The following is a 16,618-nucleotide window of genomic DNA, read 5'->3' on the forward strand; positions in this document are numbered from 1 at the left end:
TGCAGTAATTTCCCAATAGTTATGCATACATACATTAGGGAAAAAATGTATTTAGTCAGCCACCAATTGTGCAAGTTCTCCCACTTAAAAAGATGAGTGAGGCCTGTAATTGACATCATAGGTAGACCACAACTATGAGAGTCAAAATGAGAAAATAAATCCAGAAAATCACCTTGTCTGATTTGGCAAGATTTATTTTTCAAATTATGGTGGAAAATAAGTATTTGGTCACGTAAAACATGCATTATTTCTCACTCTCACAGACCTGTAACTTCTTCTTTAAGAGGCTCCTCTGTCCTCCACTCATTACCCATAGTAATGGACCTGTTTAAACTTGTTATCAGTATAAAAGACACCTGTTCACAACCTCAAACAGACACACTTCAAACTCCACTATGGTGAAGATCAAAGAGGTGTCAAAGGACATCAGAAACAAAATTATAGCCCTACACCAGGCTGGGAAGACTGAATCTGCAATAGGCAAGCAGCTTGGTGTGATGAAATCAACTGTGGAAGCAATAATAAAAAAATGAAAGACATATAAGACCACTGATAATCTCCCTCGATCTTGGGCTCCACGCAAGATGTCACCCCGTGGGGTCAAAATGATCACAAGAATGGTGAGCAAAAATCCCAGAACCACACGGGGGTAGAATCATAGAATCATAGAATCGTAGAGTTGGAAGGGACCTCCTGGGCCATCTGGTCCAACCCCCTGCTCAAAGCAGGATTCGCTAAATCATCCCAGTTAGATGTCTGTCCAGCCTCTGTTTGAAGACTTCCATTGAAGGAGAACTCACCACTTCTCGTGGCAGCCTGTTCCACTCATTGATCACTCTAACTGTCAAAAAGTTTTTTCTAATATCTAATCTGTGTCTCCTCCCATTCAGCTTCATCCCATTGCTTCTAGTCTTTCCTTGTGCAAATGAGAATAAAGTTGATCCTTCTACAATGTGACAGCCCTTTAGATATTTGTAGACAGCTATTAAGTCTCCTCTCAGTCTTCTCTTTTGCAAACTAAACATTCCCAAATCCTGCAACCTTTCCTCATAAGACAGGGTTTGCAGACCGGTCACCATTCTGGTCGCTCTTTTCTGAACTTGCTCCAGTTTGTTGATGTCTTTTTTAAAATGTGGTGCCCAAAATTGGACACAATATTCTAGATGAGGTCTGACCAAAGAGGAGTAGAGGGAAATTATTACTTCACGTGATCTAGACTGTATGCTTCTGTTAATACATCCTAGAATTGCATTTGCCTTTTTTGCTGCTGCATCACACTGTTGACTCATATTCAGTCTGTGATCTATTAGTATACCCAAGTCTTTTTCACATGTGCTGTCACTTAGCCCTATTCCTCCCATTCTATATATGCTTTTTTCATTTTTATTGCCCAGATGTAGTACTTTGCATTTCTCCCTGTTAAAAACCATTCTGTTAGTTGCTGCCCACTTCTCCAGTTTATTTAAATCTTTTTGAATCCTCTCTCTCTCTTCTCTAGTATTAGCTATCCCTCCTAGCTTTGTGTCATCAGCAAATTTAATCAGTTTACCCTCAATTCCTTCATCTAAATCGTTGATAAAGATGTTGAACAATACAGGGCCCAGGACAGAGCCCTGTGGTACCCCACTTGAGACATTCTTCCAACTGGATGTGCAGCCATTTACGACCACTCTTTGGGTCCGATCACTAAGCCAGTTATGAATCCACCTAACAGTTGCCTTGTCCATTCCATACTTAGTCATTTTTTCAATAAGGATTGTATGAGAGACTTTGTCAAATGACAAAGGGTACCTAGTGAATGACATGCATAGAGCTGGGACAACCATAACAAAGGCTACCATCAGTAAGGCCTGTTTCACACTTCCGTTTTTTCAAATCCGTCAAAATCCGTTGGTTTCCGTAAAAAAACGGATCCGCCATTTTTTTGCAGGATCCGTTTTTTTTGTCCCATAGACTTCCATTAGTGGTTACCGCGGATCCGTCAAAAAAACCGATCCGTTTGCATCAGTTTCCGTCAAAAAAACGGAAACGGATCCGTTTGGCGGACACAAAAACGGAAGTGTGAAACAGGCCTAAGCCGCCATGGACTCAACTCCTGCAGTGCCAGACGTGTTCCCCTGCTTAAGGCAGTACATGCCCGGGCCTGTCTGAAGTTTGCTAAAGAGCATTTGGATTATCCAGAAGAGTATTGGGAGAATGTCATATGGTCTGTGGTCTGATGAAACCAAAGTAGAGCTGTTTGGTAGAAACAAAACTCGTCGTGTTTGGAGGAGACAGAATGCTGAGTTGCATCCAAAGAACACCATACCTACTATGAAGCACAGGGGTGGCAACATCATGCTTTGGGGCTGTTTCTCTGCAAAGGGACCATGACGACTGATTCGTGTACATGAAAGATGAATGGGGCCATGTATCGTGACATTTTGAGTGCAAACCTCCTTCCATCTGCAAGGGCATTGAAGATGAAATGTGGATGGGTCTTTCAGCATGATAATGATCCAAAGTACACCAACCAGGGCAACGTAGGAGTGCCTTCGTAATAAGCATATGAAGGTCCTGGAGTGGCATAGCCAGTCTCCAGATCTCAACTCCATAGAAAACCTTTGGAGGGATTTGAAAGTCTGTGTTGCCCAGTGACAGGCCCAAACATCACTGCTCTAGAGGAGATATGCATTGAGGAATGGGCCAACATACCACCAACAGTGTGTGCCAACCTTGTGAAGACTTACAGAAAACGTTTGACCTCTGTCATTGCCAACAAAGGATACATAACAAAATATTGAGATGAACGTTTGTTAATGACCAAATACTTATTTTCCACCATAATTTAAAAAGTAAATCTTGCCAAATCAGACAAGGAGATTTTCTGGATTTGTTTTCTCATTTTGACTCTCATTGTTGTGGTCTACCTATGATGTCAATGAAAGGCCTCTCTCATCTTTTTAAGTGGGAGAATTTGCACAATTGGTGGCTGACTAAATACTTTTTCCACCCACTGTATATATTCCAAGAAGGACAAATCCTCACTTTTACTTTCTTAAATAATCAGGTTTTAGGTTTATTAACCTTTTTGATTGATGAAATTATTCATCAAAAATACAAGTTGCCAAATGATTGTACACACATTGTAAAAACAAAAGCTCTTACTGCCTACAACATTTACTGTATGCATGTAGGACAGGAATATTAGAGCAATTTTTACCTATATTTCTGTTGTCAAGTTATATCAGAAGTTATTGATCACACAAACAGTATTTAACCTGATTTGCGCATCACATCAGCATATTTTGTATACTGTATATGTTACATAAAACATGTCTAAAACTACTAAACTTACATATATTTCCTTTTTTGATTTTTTTTTTTAGATTTTTAAAAGCAGTAAGTATTGGAAAGATAACTATGTGAGTAAATCTGTTTCAGACTACTTATACAATTTTATAAAATCATAAAAGTATAGGACACAGACCCTGTTTGAAATAGTAATCCACCTTTAAGTTTGCACTTGGGAAACCTGTGAAAGCCAGAGCTTTCTTTAAAGGGGTTGTCCACTACTAGGACAAGCCCTTCTCACTTCCCATGCCAGCGCCCAATCAGCGCTGACGTCACTGTTACCGAATTGGCATGAGAAAATAATCGCAGATCTGCACTGCCACATAGTATAACATTTGGCCAAGTGCTATAAAATAAAAAAACAACTCGGCCGTGTTATATGTCAGTGTGAGTGAACACTAAGTTTTATACTCCACAAATCTGGTCTTTGTGGAAGAGTGGTAGGATGAAAGGCTGAAATTAAGCCCTAAGAAATCACGTTTGCTGTTTACAGAAAGCCCATGTAAGGGGTGCATCTAGCATGTGGAAAAGGGTTCTCTGGTCAGATGAGACTAACATGGAACTTTTTGGGCCAAAACGCAATTTGTGAAGGAAAATTAACATTGCGTATCACCCTGAAAACACTATCTTTACAATCAAACATGTTGGTGACAGCCAGGGCTGTGGAGTTGGTAAGCCAAACCTGCGACTCTGACTCCTCAATTTCCCTTACACCGACTCCGACTCCCACATATATTGCTTATATTTAAGTGAAAAATTTATTGTAGTACAATGTGAACATCAGACATTTAATCATTTTTATGATACAATAATCAAGATATTTAGATAGAACCTAATATATATTTATTGGAATACAACTTTAGAACACAAACTGTAATAAATTGTAAATATGTAATACAATATATAACACTATGTAATAAACTATGTAAGTGGCAAGAAACAGTTTTCAACAAAAACATACTAAATAACATTTGTGCAGTCTATGAATTTGTTCTAAGAAATAGAATTGCCTCCATCAGATCCTCCTTCATAGATGACCTCAAATCTGACCTAATAATTTTAAGGCTAGAGAACAACTTCTCTACACTAACTTGGGTTGGAGGCAAAGCCGTAACCACATGGGCAACATCTCTAACAATTTCCGGGTATAAATTAATTGCCTCATGCACAGTCAGTTTTGATGATCGGTTGAATTTTTCTATTTCTTTGAGAGCAAGTGAAACATTTTGCTGAAATGTGGTCAATCTGCTTGCTATAGGAGACAGAGTGAAATCTTTTTCCTTGCGACAACGCTTTGCCTGCTCCATGTCATCCAAATACTTGTCAAAGTCAAACAACTCATCTGATGAGGATAAAGATATGGCAGCAGTAGCACTGTCAGGACCCAAGTTCTCTTGCCGATGGCAGTTCTCCTGTAAGCCACTCATCCTAACTGCTACCTCAGTCAGAGCTTCTTTTCCTTTAGTAAGCTGTTGATCATCAAGCAGTATACGATGACTTTGGTCCACATAAACAGCTGCCAGAAAATTTTTATTTTCCAATAGCTGTGTCTCTCTGTTTCATTGAAGCAGATATGCCATCTGCGATTAAACCTCCTCTTTGGGACAGGCAAAATAGCAAGTTCTTCCACTCCCTTATGAAAATGCCAGGAGTAAAATCCTCAGCTTGTAATTTTTTAGTCACGGTAAATGGGTGATTAAGCAATTCCTTCAATTCAGCCACCTGTGTCCATTGACCTTCATTTAGGGTTACCTGATGGTTCACCATATCTATAAGAAACGATTTTAGTTCAAGCAATCGCTCAATCATTAAATGGGTGCTGCCCCACCGAGTGGCTTGATGGACAATTGCCCCTTTCCCAGCACGTCTCTTCAAGATGGAATCAATTTTAGGGGTTCTGGTGGCAATAACCAATTTCCTGACTTTTCCAATCAGATTTCCAGCAGGTCCCTCTTGCAAACTATCTCTTATTGCCAGCTGCAGCGTGTGTACAACACAGCGCATGTGATGAATATGAAAGTGTTTTGAAGCACCTTCAACAAGATCATCTATTTCTAAAGTATAATTTTGCTGTTCTTCTGTTGTAATATCTGGTTGTTCCTCAGTTACATGAATAGCACTGTGGCCTTCCATCTCAAACATACTGAATCCTAAATTTTCTTCTAGCTGTTCTTCATTACTCTCATTCATCAGTTTTATTGTACTTATCATGTTTGAAGCATTGTCCTTTACAATAGCAAAAACCTGTTCTTGTGTGAATGTAGCCTTAGATCAAGAATAGAACAGTCATTTATAGGACATTTCATAACTTTCCCAAATTCCTATGAAAAAATATTCAGCACATTCTGCATTGAACTACTGTACCCAATTTATTATATATTTTAGGAGTTGGAGTCGGTCCATTTTATACCGACTCCGACTCCACCAAAATGAGCACCGACTCCGACTCCACAGCCCTGGTGACAGCATCATGCTGTGGGGATGCTTTTCTGCAGCACGGACAGGGAAGCTGGTCAGATTTTATGGGAAGATGTATGGAGCTAATTACTGGCCAAAATATTGGAAGAAAATCTGTTAGAGGCTGCAACAGACTTGAGAATGGAGCGTAGGTTCACCTTCCAGCAGGACAATGACTCTAAACATACTGCCAGGGATACAATAGATTGTTTAGAACAGTGGTTCCCATACTCCAGTCCTCGCGGACCCCAACAGGTCATGTTTTCAGGACTTCCTTAGTATTTCACAGGTGATGGAAGTATCATCAAGGCATCAGGAATTCTCTTACATGTGTAACACTATGGAAATCCTGAAAACATGACCTGTTGGGGTCCGCGAGGACTTGAGTTTGGGAACCACTGGTTTAGATAAAAGCATAGTCATGTGTTTTGAATTCCCCAATCAAAGGTCAGACCTAAATCTCATTGAGAATCTGTGGCAAGAATTGAAAATTGCCTTTCACAGACACTCTATATGCAATCTCACTGAGCTAGAGCTAGTTTGCAAAGAAGAATGGGCAAAAATTTCAGTCTCTAGATGTGCAAAGCTGGTCGATACTCCAAAAGTCGTGCAGCAATGAATGGTGGTCCTACAAAATATTGTCTTGGGGGGGGTTGAATACAAATGCATGTCACAAATTTCAGATTTATATTTTTAAAATACATAGAAAACCATGTATCATTTCCTTTACATTGCACACATACTTGTTATGTTGTGCTGTTATTTCACATAAAATACTAATAAAATTCATTTAAGTTTGTAGGTGTAACTTGACAAAATGTGGAAAAGTTGACGGGGTATGAATACTTTTCAAGGCACTGTACATTGCAAAGATTATGAGATCGGGGGCATTTGTTAACTTGAACAAGTTGTCCACAACTTGGACAACCCCTTCTCATACCCCACACTTGACCTCAATAAAATAAAAAAACATACTCTCCTCCCATGCCAGGGCAGCCATTCCAATGGAGTCGGCACCTATGTTCCAAGGGCTCTCGTGTGGTTAGTTATGACGTGAGCCCGGCGCCCAGTCAGCGCTGGCAACACTGTCTTCGCCTTTGGACAAATCAAACATCAAGAGGATGTCAGTGCTGCAGCAGCTCTCTTACTTCCTCTTGATGTTCGATTTGTCCAAAGGCGAAGACAGTGACGCAAGTGCTAATTGGGCTCCTGGCTCACGTGTCATAACCACACGAGAGCCCTTGGAACATGAATGCTGACACTACTGAGTCAGTGCCAAACATTTAGAGCAAGAAGGGGTTGTCCTAGTAGTGGACAACCCCTTTAAGCACAGCTACCATTCAAAAGTGTTGTTATTTGGGCATCACAAAAATAAATTCCCTCTTTTTTATGAAGATCTTATTGCCCTCATATTCTTCAAAAATAAAATGACTAAATAAAAATTTAATCTTGGACAACACTTTTGTAAAAGGGGTTTCTCACCCAAGACTTTAATAATGTGTTGGTAGGATATGTCATCAATGTCTGTATTATAGGTAAGACTGTTGAGATGGTAAGCCAAGGTTCAGACTCCGAATTCTACTATTTTTCTACATTCTGACTCCAACTTGGACTGCTCCATATATAGGGAATAATTCATCATAACAAATTTAATTTAGTAAAATAGTAACATCTTTGAATAAATAGGGACCTTATATTAATATATCTATACTTGTTTAAATTACTATAAAAAATTAGAAAAATATTCATAATTGAGAGTCCTCAATGGTTGATACCTTTTAATGGCTAACGGAAAAGATGGTAACACATTGCAAGCTTTCGAGACAACTCAGGTCTCTTCATCAGGCATTGACTAGTACAACATCTGAAGAATCACATATATATGCGCAACACAGCACAGAAAAAATGCAATAGATAAGACAAGTGATGTGAAGCAGAATTATCATTATCGGATAGGGGGAAACATAAATATTGGACCACTTCATAGATAAGGAGTCTGGATGTTTTATTGTCCTCTGATTGGGGTCTCCTAATGTGTTGTGATGCCCCCACAAGGTCTTAGGAGCAAATTCCTTAATTGATGTAAAAAGACATAAATCCATGCGACACATTCATTCGAGCACTGAGTGTCAAAGGTCGTCATAAATTTATACTCCCAGACCCTCCTGTCTCTCTGAGATGTGAAGTTACTTTTCAATACCAGAAAAGATGTATATCTTTGTCCCGTGTTAGCCAGTAGATAGAAAAATATTCAGAATTGAGAGTCCTCAGTGGTTGATACCTTTAAATGGCTAACTGAAAAGATGGTAACACATTGCAAGCTTTCAAGACTACTCAGGTCTCTTCATCAGGCATTGACTAATACAACATCTGAAGAATCACATATACGGTATATGCACAAGACAGCACAGAAAAAATGCAATAGATAAGACAAGTGACGTGAAGCAGAATTATCATTATGGGATAGGGAGAAACATATAAATATTGGACTAGTTCATAGATAAGGAGTCTGGATGTTTTATTGTCCTCTGATTGGGGTCTCCTAATGTGTTGTGATGCCCCCACAAGGTCTTTGGAGCAAATTCCTTAATTGATGTAAAAAGACATAAATCCATTCGACACATTCATTCCAGCACTGAGAGTGTCAAAGGTCATCATAAATTTATACTCCCAGACCTCCTGTCTCTCTGAGATGTGAAGTTACTTTTCAATACCAGTAATTTCATATCCATGGTGGTGTTGTGATCAGGCATGCAAAAATGTTTTGTCACATGTAGATCCATTCTTTTTTCTCTTATTGTGTGACGATGAGCATTCATCCTTGTTCTAAGCTTTTGCCCTGTCTCCCCCACATACAGACCCCCAGTTGGACATTTAGTACAAATAATTAAGTACACAACATTAGATGTAATGCATCTGAAAGTGTCTGGGATCTTGTAGTCCTGATGTGAGTTGGGGATCTTTATCTTGTCCGTGGTCATTATAAATGGACAGGTTTTACATTTTTTCTGGTTGCAAGGAAAGGTTCCTGCAGCTGTTGGAGAGGACAGGGAGCTTGTGACAATGATGCTTCTTAGATTTGGGGGCTGCCTAAAGCACAGTAGTGGGGGGTCTGGAAGGAACAGCTGCAGGAATCTTTCCTTGCAACCAGAAAAAATGTAAAACCTGTCCATTTATAATGACCACGGACACGATAAAGATCCCCAATTCACATCAGGACTACAAGATCCCAGATACTTTCAGCTGCATTACATCTAATGTGGTGTACTTAATTATTTGTACTAAATGTCCAATATGTCCTAAATGTCCAAATGTCCTATATTGAATATAGAATATTGAACTGGTCCAATATTTATGTTTCTCCCTATCCCATAATGATAATTCTGCTTCACGTCACTTGTCTTATCTATTGCATTTTTTCTGTGCTGTGTTGTGCATATATATGTGATTCTTCAGATGTTGTACTAGTCAATGCCTGATGAAGAGACCTGAGTAGTCTCGAAAGCTTGCAATGTGTTACCATCTTTTCAGTTAGCCATTAAAAGGTATCAACCACTGAGGACTCACAATTATGAATATTTTTCTATCTACTGGCTAACACGGTACAAAGATATACATCTTTCCTGTATAAAAAATTATGAATATAAATAAACCAATATTAACTAGAAATATTATGTTTAAAGTCAGTCAGCACATTTTTACTGTCTCTGACTCCATGTCTCCCAACTCAATTGCCTTTTTGTAGGAGACTGATCACCGGAAACCCATAAAGCACCTACCTTAAAAAGATGGTGGTTTTGTCTTTTCTCTTGACACATAGTTATTTCTGATCAGGTGATATGCATCACCTTGAGCCAAGATGAGTAGGACTGTGTTTTTACACAGTGTGGACTAAGGAGGGTATCTGATTTAGTATTGAAGAGGATCACTGCCCTTTACCAAGTGACGCAGCCTCTTTTTTTCTAAGCATTTGGAGGGCGTTTGATCAGCTAGGCTTGTTACAATCTTCTAATGATATGCCATTAGTGTATTTTGTCGGTAATACCCTTTTGCTTATATTTTATAGTATTCTAATTGCTCTCATGTTGTATTTTTACTGCAGCAAATGGATTTAAAGCTGTATACTGCAAAAGTTGACGATTATACTGTAAGTATGTAAATCTCATGACTCACTCTCAGTACTTATAATGGTGCTTTGTCTAGTAGAACCTCGCATGCACTGTTTGGCTAGAGTTACTTGCGTAGTTAACGAAGCTTCTCTTTCTAGAACAATTATGGAAAATGGTAACTCGCACAGCAGAACTCCGCAATCAGAATGCACTTGCACTTAGATTTAAGCTCCACTATGGCTTTTTGCATACAGATTGTTTAAAAATCAGCAACAAGCACAGCAAGATTAATTAGATAGTCTCACACTCTCTAAAATTCTCTTGTTTGAAGACGGGGAGGGAATCCCCGAAACGTAGCACAGGTGTGTGAATGTTTTGTTCCTCCCTGCAATGTGTCATCGTTTAGGAGTTTCTCCTGTGGATCTACAGCAGGGGTGCACAACATTTTTTTGGTCAAAGGGCTGCATTGCCATACTAAACCAATCCCTAGTCCAGCAACGAATTTAAGGGAGTACGTATATGACTACATTACCAGAACCATCAGTACATTAATGCATCACCAGAATCAAGTTTTAAGTATTTGAGGAGCATTTGGAGAGTTTTTGCTCAGTTTCTGCTCCAAAAAATAAGTGTAAATATACACTAACTTACACTGAGTTTTTGATGCAGAAACTCGTCAAATCCTCATAAAAGTCTTCAAAAATTAGGATTTTAAATTAAGTTTTAACATAGCCATGAAGTATGTTTTGGTTTGTTACATGTGTATAAAATCAGAGACACTGTCAGCACTGGAGTTTAGCGTCATAATCACCATCAGTAAATGAATGCAGTGCTAGAACCTCAGTCAGTACATAAATAAATCACCACCCTTAGTAAATCGATCAATTGCAATCTCAAGTCAGCCTCATATACAATTGCTAGGAGTTGTTGTTACCAGCCATCATTCGACTGTGGACCATACAGGAACCACAGCACTGAATCACTGATAATATACTGTACATTTACACGTAAGTGCTTCATAGGTGACATCTTCTCTGATTGAATCGTTGTCAACTTTTGTCGTCGCATAGTACAGAGACTATGATGAGATTTCACGCCCAGAGCTCATCTCTCTAGACTTCCATCTACTCAGTCTTCAGCAGCTCTCCCCACACGGTGCCCTTAAATATTAAAGTATCATTATAAGGTCCCATATATAAAAATATAAATCTCCCAGGCTATGTGTCTGAATAAGTACCGGTAATTGTTCTGCTTCCTGCACAAAGTATCTCCCTTACACTGCTCCTTTGCAAAATATCTCCGCACACATCCTCTCAGCAAAATATCCACCTCATACTGGCCCTCTGCAAAATATCACCCTATGTTGGTTCTCTGCAAAATATCCCCCCATATTGGTCATCTGCAAAATATCCCCCAACACTGGTCCTTTGTAAATTTTCCCCCCACACTGGTTCTCTGCAAAATTTCCCCCCACACTATCCCTCTCCATAATATCCCCCCTGCCATATACATAGCTCCTCTTCAAAACATCCCCCACATTACCTTTCTGCTTAAAGTACTCCCCACTGTCTCTTGTTATACTGTGCCCCTTTCACAATAACCACCCTATTATGTTCCCTCACAGTAACATAAACCACCTCTGCTCTACAATGATAGCACATTAATCTTCTGCACCTCTATAGAGCGCTTACCAGTGCCTGCCTTGACTTCTGCCTCTGCGGCGCCAGTGCCAGCAGCAGTGTAATGAGGTCAGAAGGGTGCGGACCTCATCATGACTCTGCACGTCGAGCCGGGGTGCTCTTGATGGGCGCTCTTCTGCCTCAGTCCCGGTGCTCAGTTGTTCAAATGTGTCCATGTCTGAAAGACCCAAATTCATTTGAATATAGGAAAAAGGAAACCAGCATCTCCCGGACAGCTCTGCGGGCCGCAACAAATCCTTTCGTGTGCCGTATGTTGTGCAGGCCTGCTCTACAGCAGTGTCCTTTTAAAATAGCAGTATGCACCGTAAGTGGATTACTTTTTTTCTTTAATAACTTTGCTTTTATGTATTTTTTCATTTTATTATAAAAATATTTCTCTTTGAAGAATTCAATTGTTTTGTGTTTCAGTTTATACTCGCATGCAGAGCCATAATTTGTCTATGTGTGAGCCCTTATAGATTGTGGCTGCTTTTTGGCAACAGGTCCAGGACAGATCAGTATAAAAAATCCACTCTGAATTCTTCATTGTATCAGAGGGTACGGTGAGACCATATCTCAGAAAGCTACAGATTTAATAAATTATTGCAACATCAGTGTGTTTTTGCTAATTTATTGAATTTAATTGTCATTACGTTTACCTCCATATGCTATTTGAGTAATATATCCAAATCTGTTAAAGAAGAAAAAAAAAAAGAAAATCCTTGACATGACTATAGACACCTAGGAGGTCTGCTCTTCGATGGAAACTGAAGGGACAGTAGTGAAGTTTTCTCTAAACAACGTAGACACAGCAATAAATGTATATTATATGGAGGTAGGGATCCTCAATCACCATGTGACTAATCTACCATATTTTTCAGACTATAAGATGCATCAGATCTTAAGACGCACCTAGGTTTTAGAGGAGAAAATTAGGAAAAAAAATGGAAGCAAAAATGTGGTCAATTCTGTACTTAATATCCCCTGTCCTGATATATATGGTCCCCTCATCCCCATCCTGATACACAAGGCCCCCTCATCCCTACCCTGCATGGCCCTCTCATCCCTATCTTGGTATGCATGGATCCCTATCCAGGTATGCATGGCCCCCTCATCCCTATCCTGGCAGAAATGATTGTCCTCATCCCTATACTAGTATGCATGGCGCCATCCCTATCCTGGTATGAAGGGCCCCCATCTCATCCTAGTATGCATGACCCCATCCCTATCCTGGTATGCAGGGCCTCCATCTCATCCTAGTATGCATGACCCCATCCCTATCCTGTTATGCAGGGTCCCCATCCTTATCCTGGTATGCAGGGCCCCTATCTTGTCCTAGTATGCATGGCACCCATCCTTATCCTGGTATGTAGGGCCCCCATCTCATTCTAGTATGCATGGCCCCATCCTTATTCTGGTAAGATTGGCCCCCATCCCGGTCCTGGTATGCATGGCCCCATTCTTATAATTGGCCCCCACTCCCATCCTGAAATGCATGGCCCCATTAAAAAACATTAAAAAAAAAGAATTACACTTACCTTCCCGGCGCTCCCTACCATCATCTTGTTCTGATGCCAGCAGCCTCTTTATGCTTGTAAGCAGCGCATGGCAGGGATGTCATGTGCTGCTCACATGTAGAGCACAGCTGCCGGAATGCTCACTGCTCTGTTCGCCGGGACTATGTGCGCAGAGAGCAGTGAGTATTCATTGCTCTTCAGTAGCGTGCACAGTGTCAGACGGAGCCTTCCTGCAGCTGCCCAGTGGTCACGTTTGTCACTACTTAACAGTAATGAATATTCACCTCTCTGGGTGTGGAGTGAGGTGAATATTCATCTCTCTTAAGTAGCGGCACTCGTGACCGCCCTGTAGCAGCAGCTGACACTGCCCGCTACTGAAGAGTATTCTGGCATCTGCCCTTTGGCTTGCAAGCAGCGCATGATGTCCCTGTCATGTGCTGCTTACAAGCATAAAGCAGGTGCTGGCGTCTGATCAAAATGCTGCGAGGGAGCGCCGGGAAGGTAAGTGTAATTGGTTTTTTTAATGTTTTTTAATGGTGCCATGCATTTCAGGATGGGGGTGGGGGCCAATTATAAGAAGGGAAGGTAAGTGTAATGTTTTTGTGTTTTTTGTTTTCTCATGGGGCCATGCATACCAGGATGGGGGTGGGTGTGTGGACGAGGGCCAGTCGTAAGGATGGGGCCATGCATACCAGGACCGGGGTTGGGGGCCAATCATACCAAGACGCTATTAAAGAAATTAATATTCATTTCCCTCCACGCCCATAAGCATGGAATGCAGTGAATATTCATTTCTCTTTAGCAGCAAGCACAGGAGTCAGCTGCAGATGCCGGCTCCAGCCTCCTGTGACCTGCTGTTCTGCCAATGCCACTCCGCCGCCAGAGCCGATATATCCGGACTATAAGACACAACCCCCATTTTTGGAGGAAAAAAGTGTGTCCTATAGTTTGAAAAATACAGTAAGTAGACAATACTGTCTTTTCCTCATGGGTCAATAAGAGAAGGCAGTATGCAGATTACTGAATCAATGGGACTTGACAATTTTTTTTTATTTTTTTTCATCAATCCAGGAGCCGTTTTATTTTTATATTTAGCCAATATAGGTGTATGGAGGCTTTTTTATATTTTTTACTAGCATTTTGGAGCTGTAGTTTTTGCTGTTTCCACTTTAGGGAACATAAGATCGATTTTTTATTCCATTTGAAGTATGTATGATGAACTAAATGATAACTTTGGCATTCATTTTTTTACTGTATTCACCTTGCAGGATAAATTATATAGTTTTATAGCAGTGGTCAATACAGTTGTTGCAATACCAAAACTGGGACTTTTTTTTTACACAAAACATTTAAAACCATTTATTTTACAGACAAGGAATCTTAAATTATATAGGATATTGCATTAAATCATTCTGCCAGCTATACTGACACCATACTATCAGATTCCTGCCTCAGATGACTGGGAGCCCAAGAATCACTCACTATTTGCTCAAACCGAGTTGCTGAAGTGTTACATCTCATATCAGCTTTGACTCCTGATGGCATTTTTTGTCATTACTTGGAAGAAGTGAAATCAGCCCATAGACTTGCACCCTAGTCTATGACCACCTCACCAGCTCTGCCTAGTAAAGTCAGAGAAAGCCGATAGGAGCTGAGGCTACTAAAATAACAATAAGGATACATCAACACAGGAGATATCCATTGTAGAGAATCTGCAGCCGATAGAGTGCACATATACCATAGAATTCACCCTTTCCATTGCATGGGCTTTGCACCAAGGGCCCCATACCGTGTATCTAATACAGTTGTGGCCAAACGTTTTGAGAGTGACACAATTTGTTTTTAACAAAATTTGCTGCTTCCCTGTTTTTAGATCTTTTAGTCATTGGTTTCAATGGATACTGAAGTAAAATTCAGTGGAAATTTTTTCTTCATGATTATGTTAAAGGGAATCTGTCACCCATATTTAGTGATATCATGTAAAGATATCACTAAATTGTGCGTCCCATAAGGATTCTATGAGGGCCTTTGACTCCCCCTGACCCCGCACCTTTGAGGCATAAATACCTTTTTTAGCTTGGTGGGGATGCATGCAAATTGCCGCGGTCCGGTCCGATGGGCGTGGTTTACTAGTCTTCCCCCCCCCCCCACCTCCTCGGCTTACTTCACGTAATCTTCGTCTGTGAATACCACAGACGCTGTTGGTTTCCGCGCTTGCGCAATGTACAGGCCCACGGCGCCTGCGCAGTATGCTTTGCCCAACTGTGGGCGAAGCATATAATCGCTACTGCGCAAGCGCCGGTATTTTCCAGCGCGGTCCATGCCCCGGAAGTCTTCACATGCAGGACACACTTCCGGGGCATAGACCATGCTGGAAAATACCGGCGCTTGCACAGTAGCGATTATATGCTTCGCCCACAGTTGGGCAAAGCATACTGCGCAGGCGCCCAGGGCCTTTACATTGCGATAATCGCGGAAACCAACGGTGTCTGTGGTATTCACAGACGAAGATTACGTGAAGCAAGCCGAGGAGGTGGAGGGAGACGACACCGAAGCCACACCCATCGGACCGGACCGCGACGATTTGCATGCATCCACAACAAGCTAAAAAAGGTATTTATGCCTCAAAAGTGCGGGGTCGGGGGGAGTCAAAAGCCCTACTAGAATCCTTATGGGACGCACAATTTAGTGATATCTTTACATGACATCACTAAATATAGGTGACAGATTCCCTTTAAAGAGAATTACACACCGCAAATAAAACAGCTCCTGGCCAATGTCCAAACTCATCTCCTACACTGTCGCTGTCTCAGAAATGAACTGGGCACACCACTGGGCTTTCCAGTGTACAGCTGTTGGGGGAGTAAGGTGCCATTTTGTTGTAGTGCAGAGCTGTGCACTGAGCTACAATTTCCTCCTGTTACCGCTCACAGTGCTCTGCTGTGAGCAGTGCCCGGAGGTGCCAGTCAGCGACGATGTGCGCATGTAGGCAGCCTGACATTGTGCTACTAATATGAGTTGACCAACTGCTTTTAGCAGTTACACCAACTCTGTGGAGGTGACTTGATCCAGCGGTGAGAACAGGTCGGTTGACTGGAAATAGTAATAAAATACCAGGCTGCCCAACCTGCGCATATCGTTGCTGTTAACTCAGCAGTGTAATCATCACTCTGCTCCGTGCTGAACACTGAGTGAGCTCTGCTATGATATCGTAAAGACTCATTCAGATGTCTGTAATGCAGGCTTTGCGATGACATAGCAGAACCATATATGTAATATCATCATGTGTCATCCAGTCTGCTAAGCCCTGGATCTAATCGCATCATGTCATATAGTGCGCTGAGCCTTGTACCTAATCCCATCATTTGTCATACAGTCTTCTGAGCCCTGTAGCTAATCCCAATATTTGTGATTCAGTTCACTCAGCCTTGTATCTAATCCCATCATGTGTGATACTGTCTGCTGAGTCCTTTATCAAATCCCTTTCTGTGGGATACAGTGTCCTGAGTCCCGTAACTAATCC

General features: G+C 41.1%; 1 protein-coding gene across 3 annotated transcripts in view; it reads left to right on the forward strand.

Annotated features, from left to right (window-relative positions):
• Positions 1-16,618, forward strand: part of IL15 (interleukin 15) — a 105,304-nt gene that overhangs the window by 62,519 nt on the left and 26,167 nt on the right. The window contains exons 4-5 of one of the 3 annotated variants that reach the window (XM_073549774.1): positions 3,369-3,404; positions 9,893-9,937. The exons of 1 other annotated variant lie outside the window; for it this stretch is intronic. In XM_073549774.1, the coding sequence (XP_073405875.1) occupies positions 3,369-3,404; positions 9,893-9,937 (81 nt within the window). The remainder of the gene's footprint in view (positions 1-3,368; positions 3,405-9,892; positions 9,938-16,618) is intronic. One more of the 3 variants, XM_073549775.1, reaches the window with a different exon arrangement.

This window comes from Dendrobates tinctorius, unplaced genomic scaffold (genome assembly GCF_039654945.1).
Source record: "Dendrobates tinctorius isolate UK_male_01 unplaced genomic scaffold, ASM3965494v1 ptg000161l, whole genome shotgun sequence".
NCBI lineage: Eukaryota > Metazoa > Chordata > Amphibia > Anura > Dendrobatidae > Dendrobates > Dendrobates tinctorius.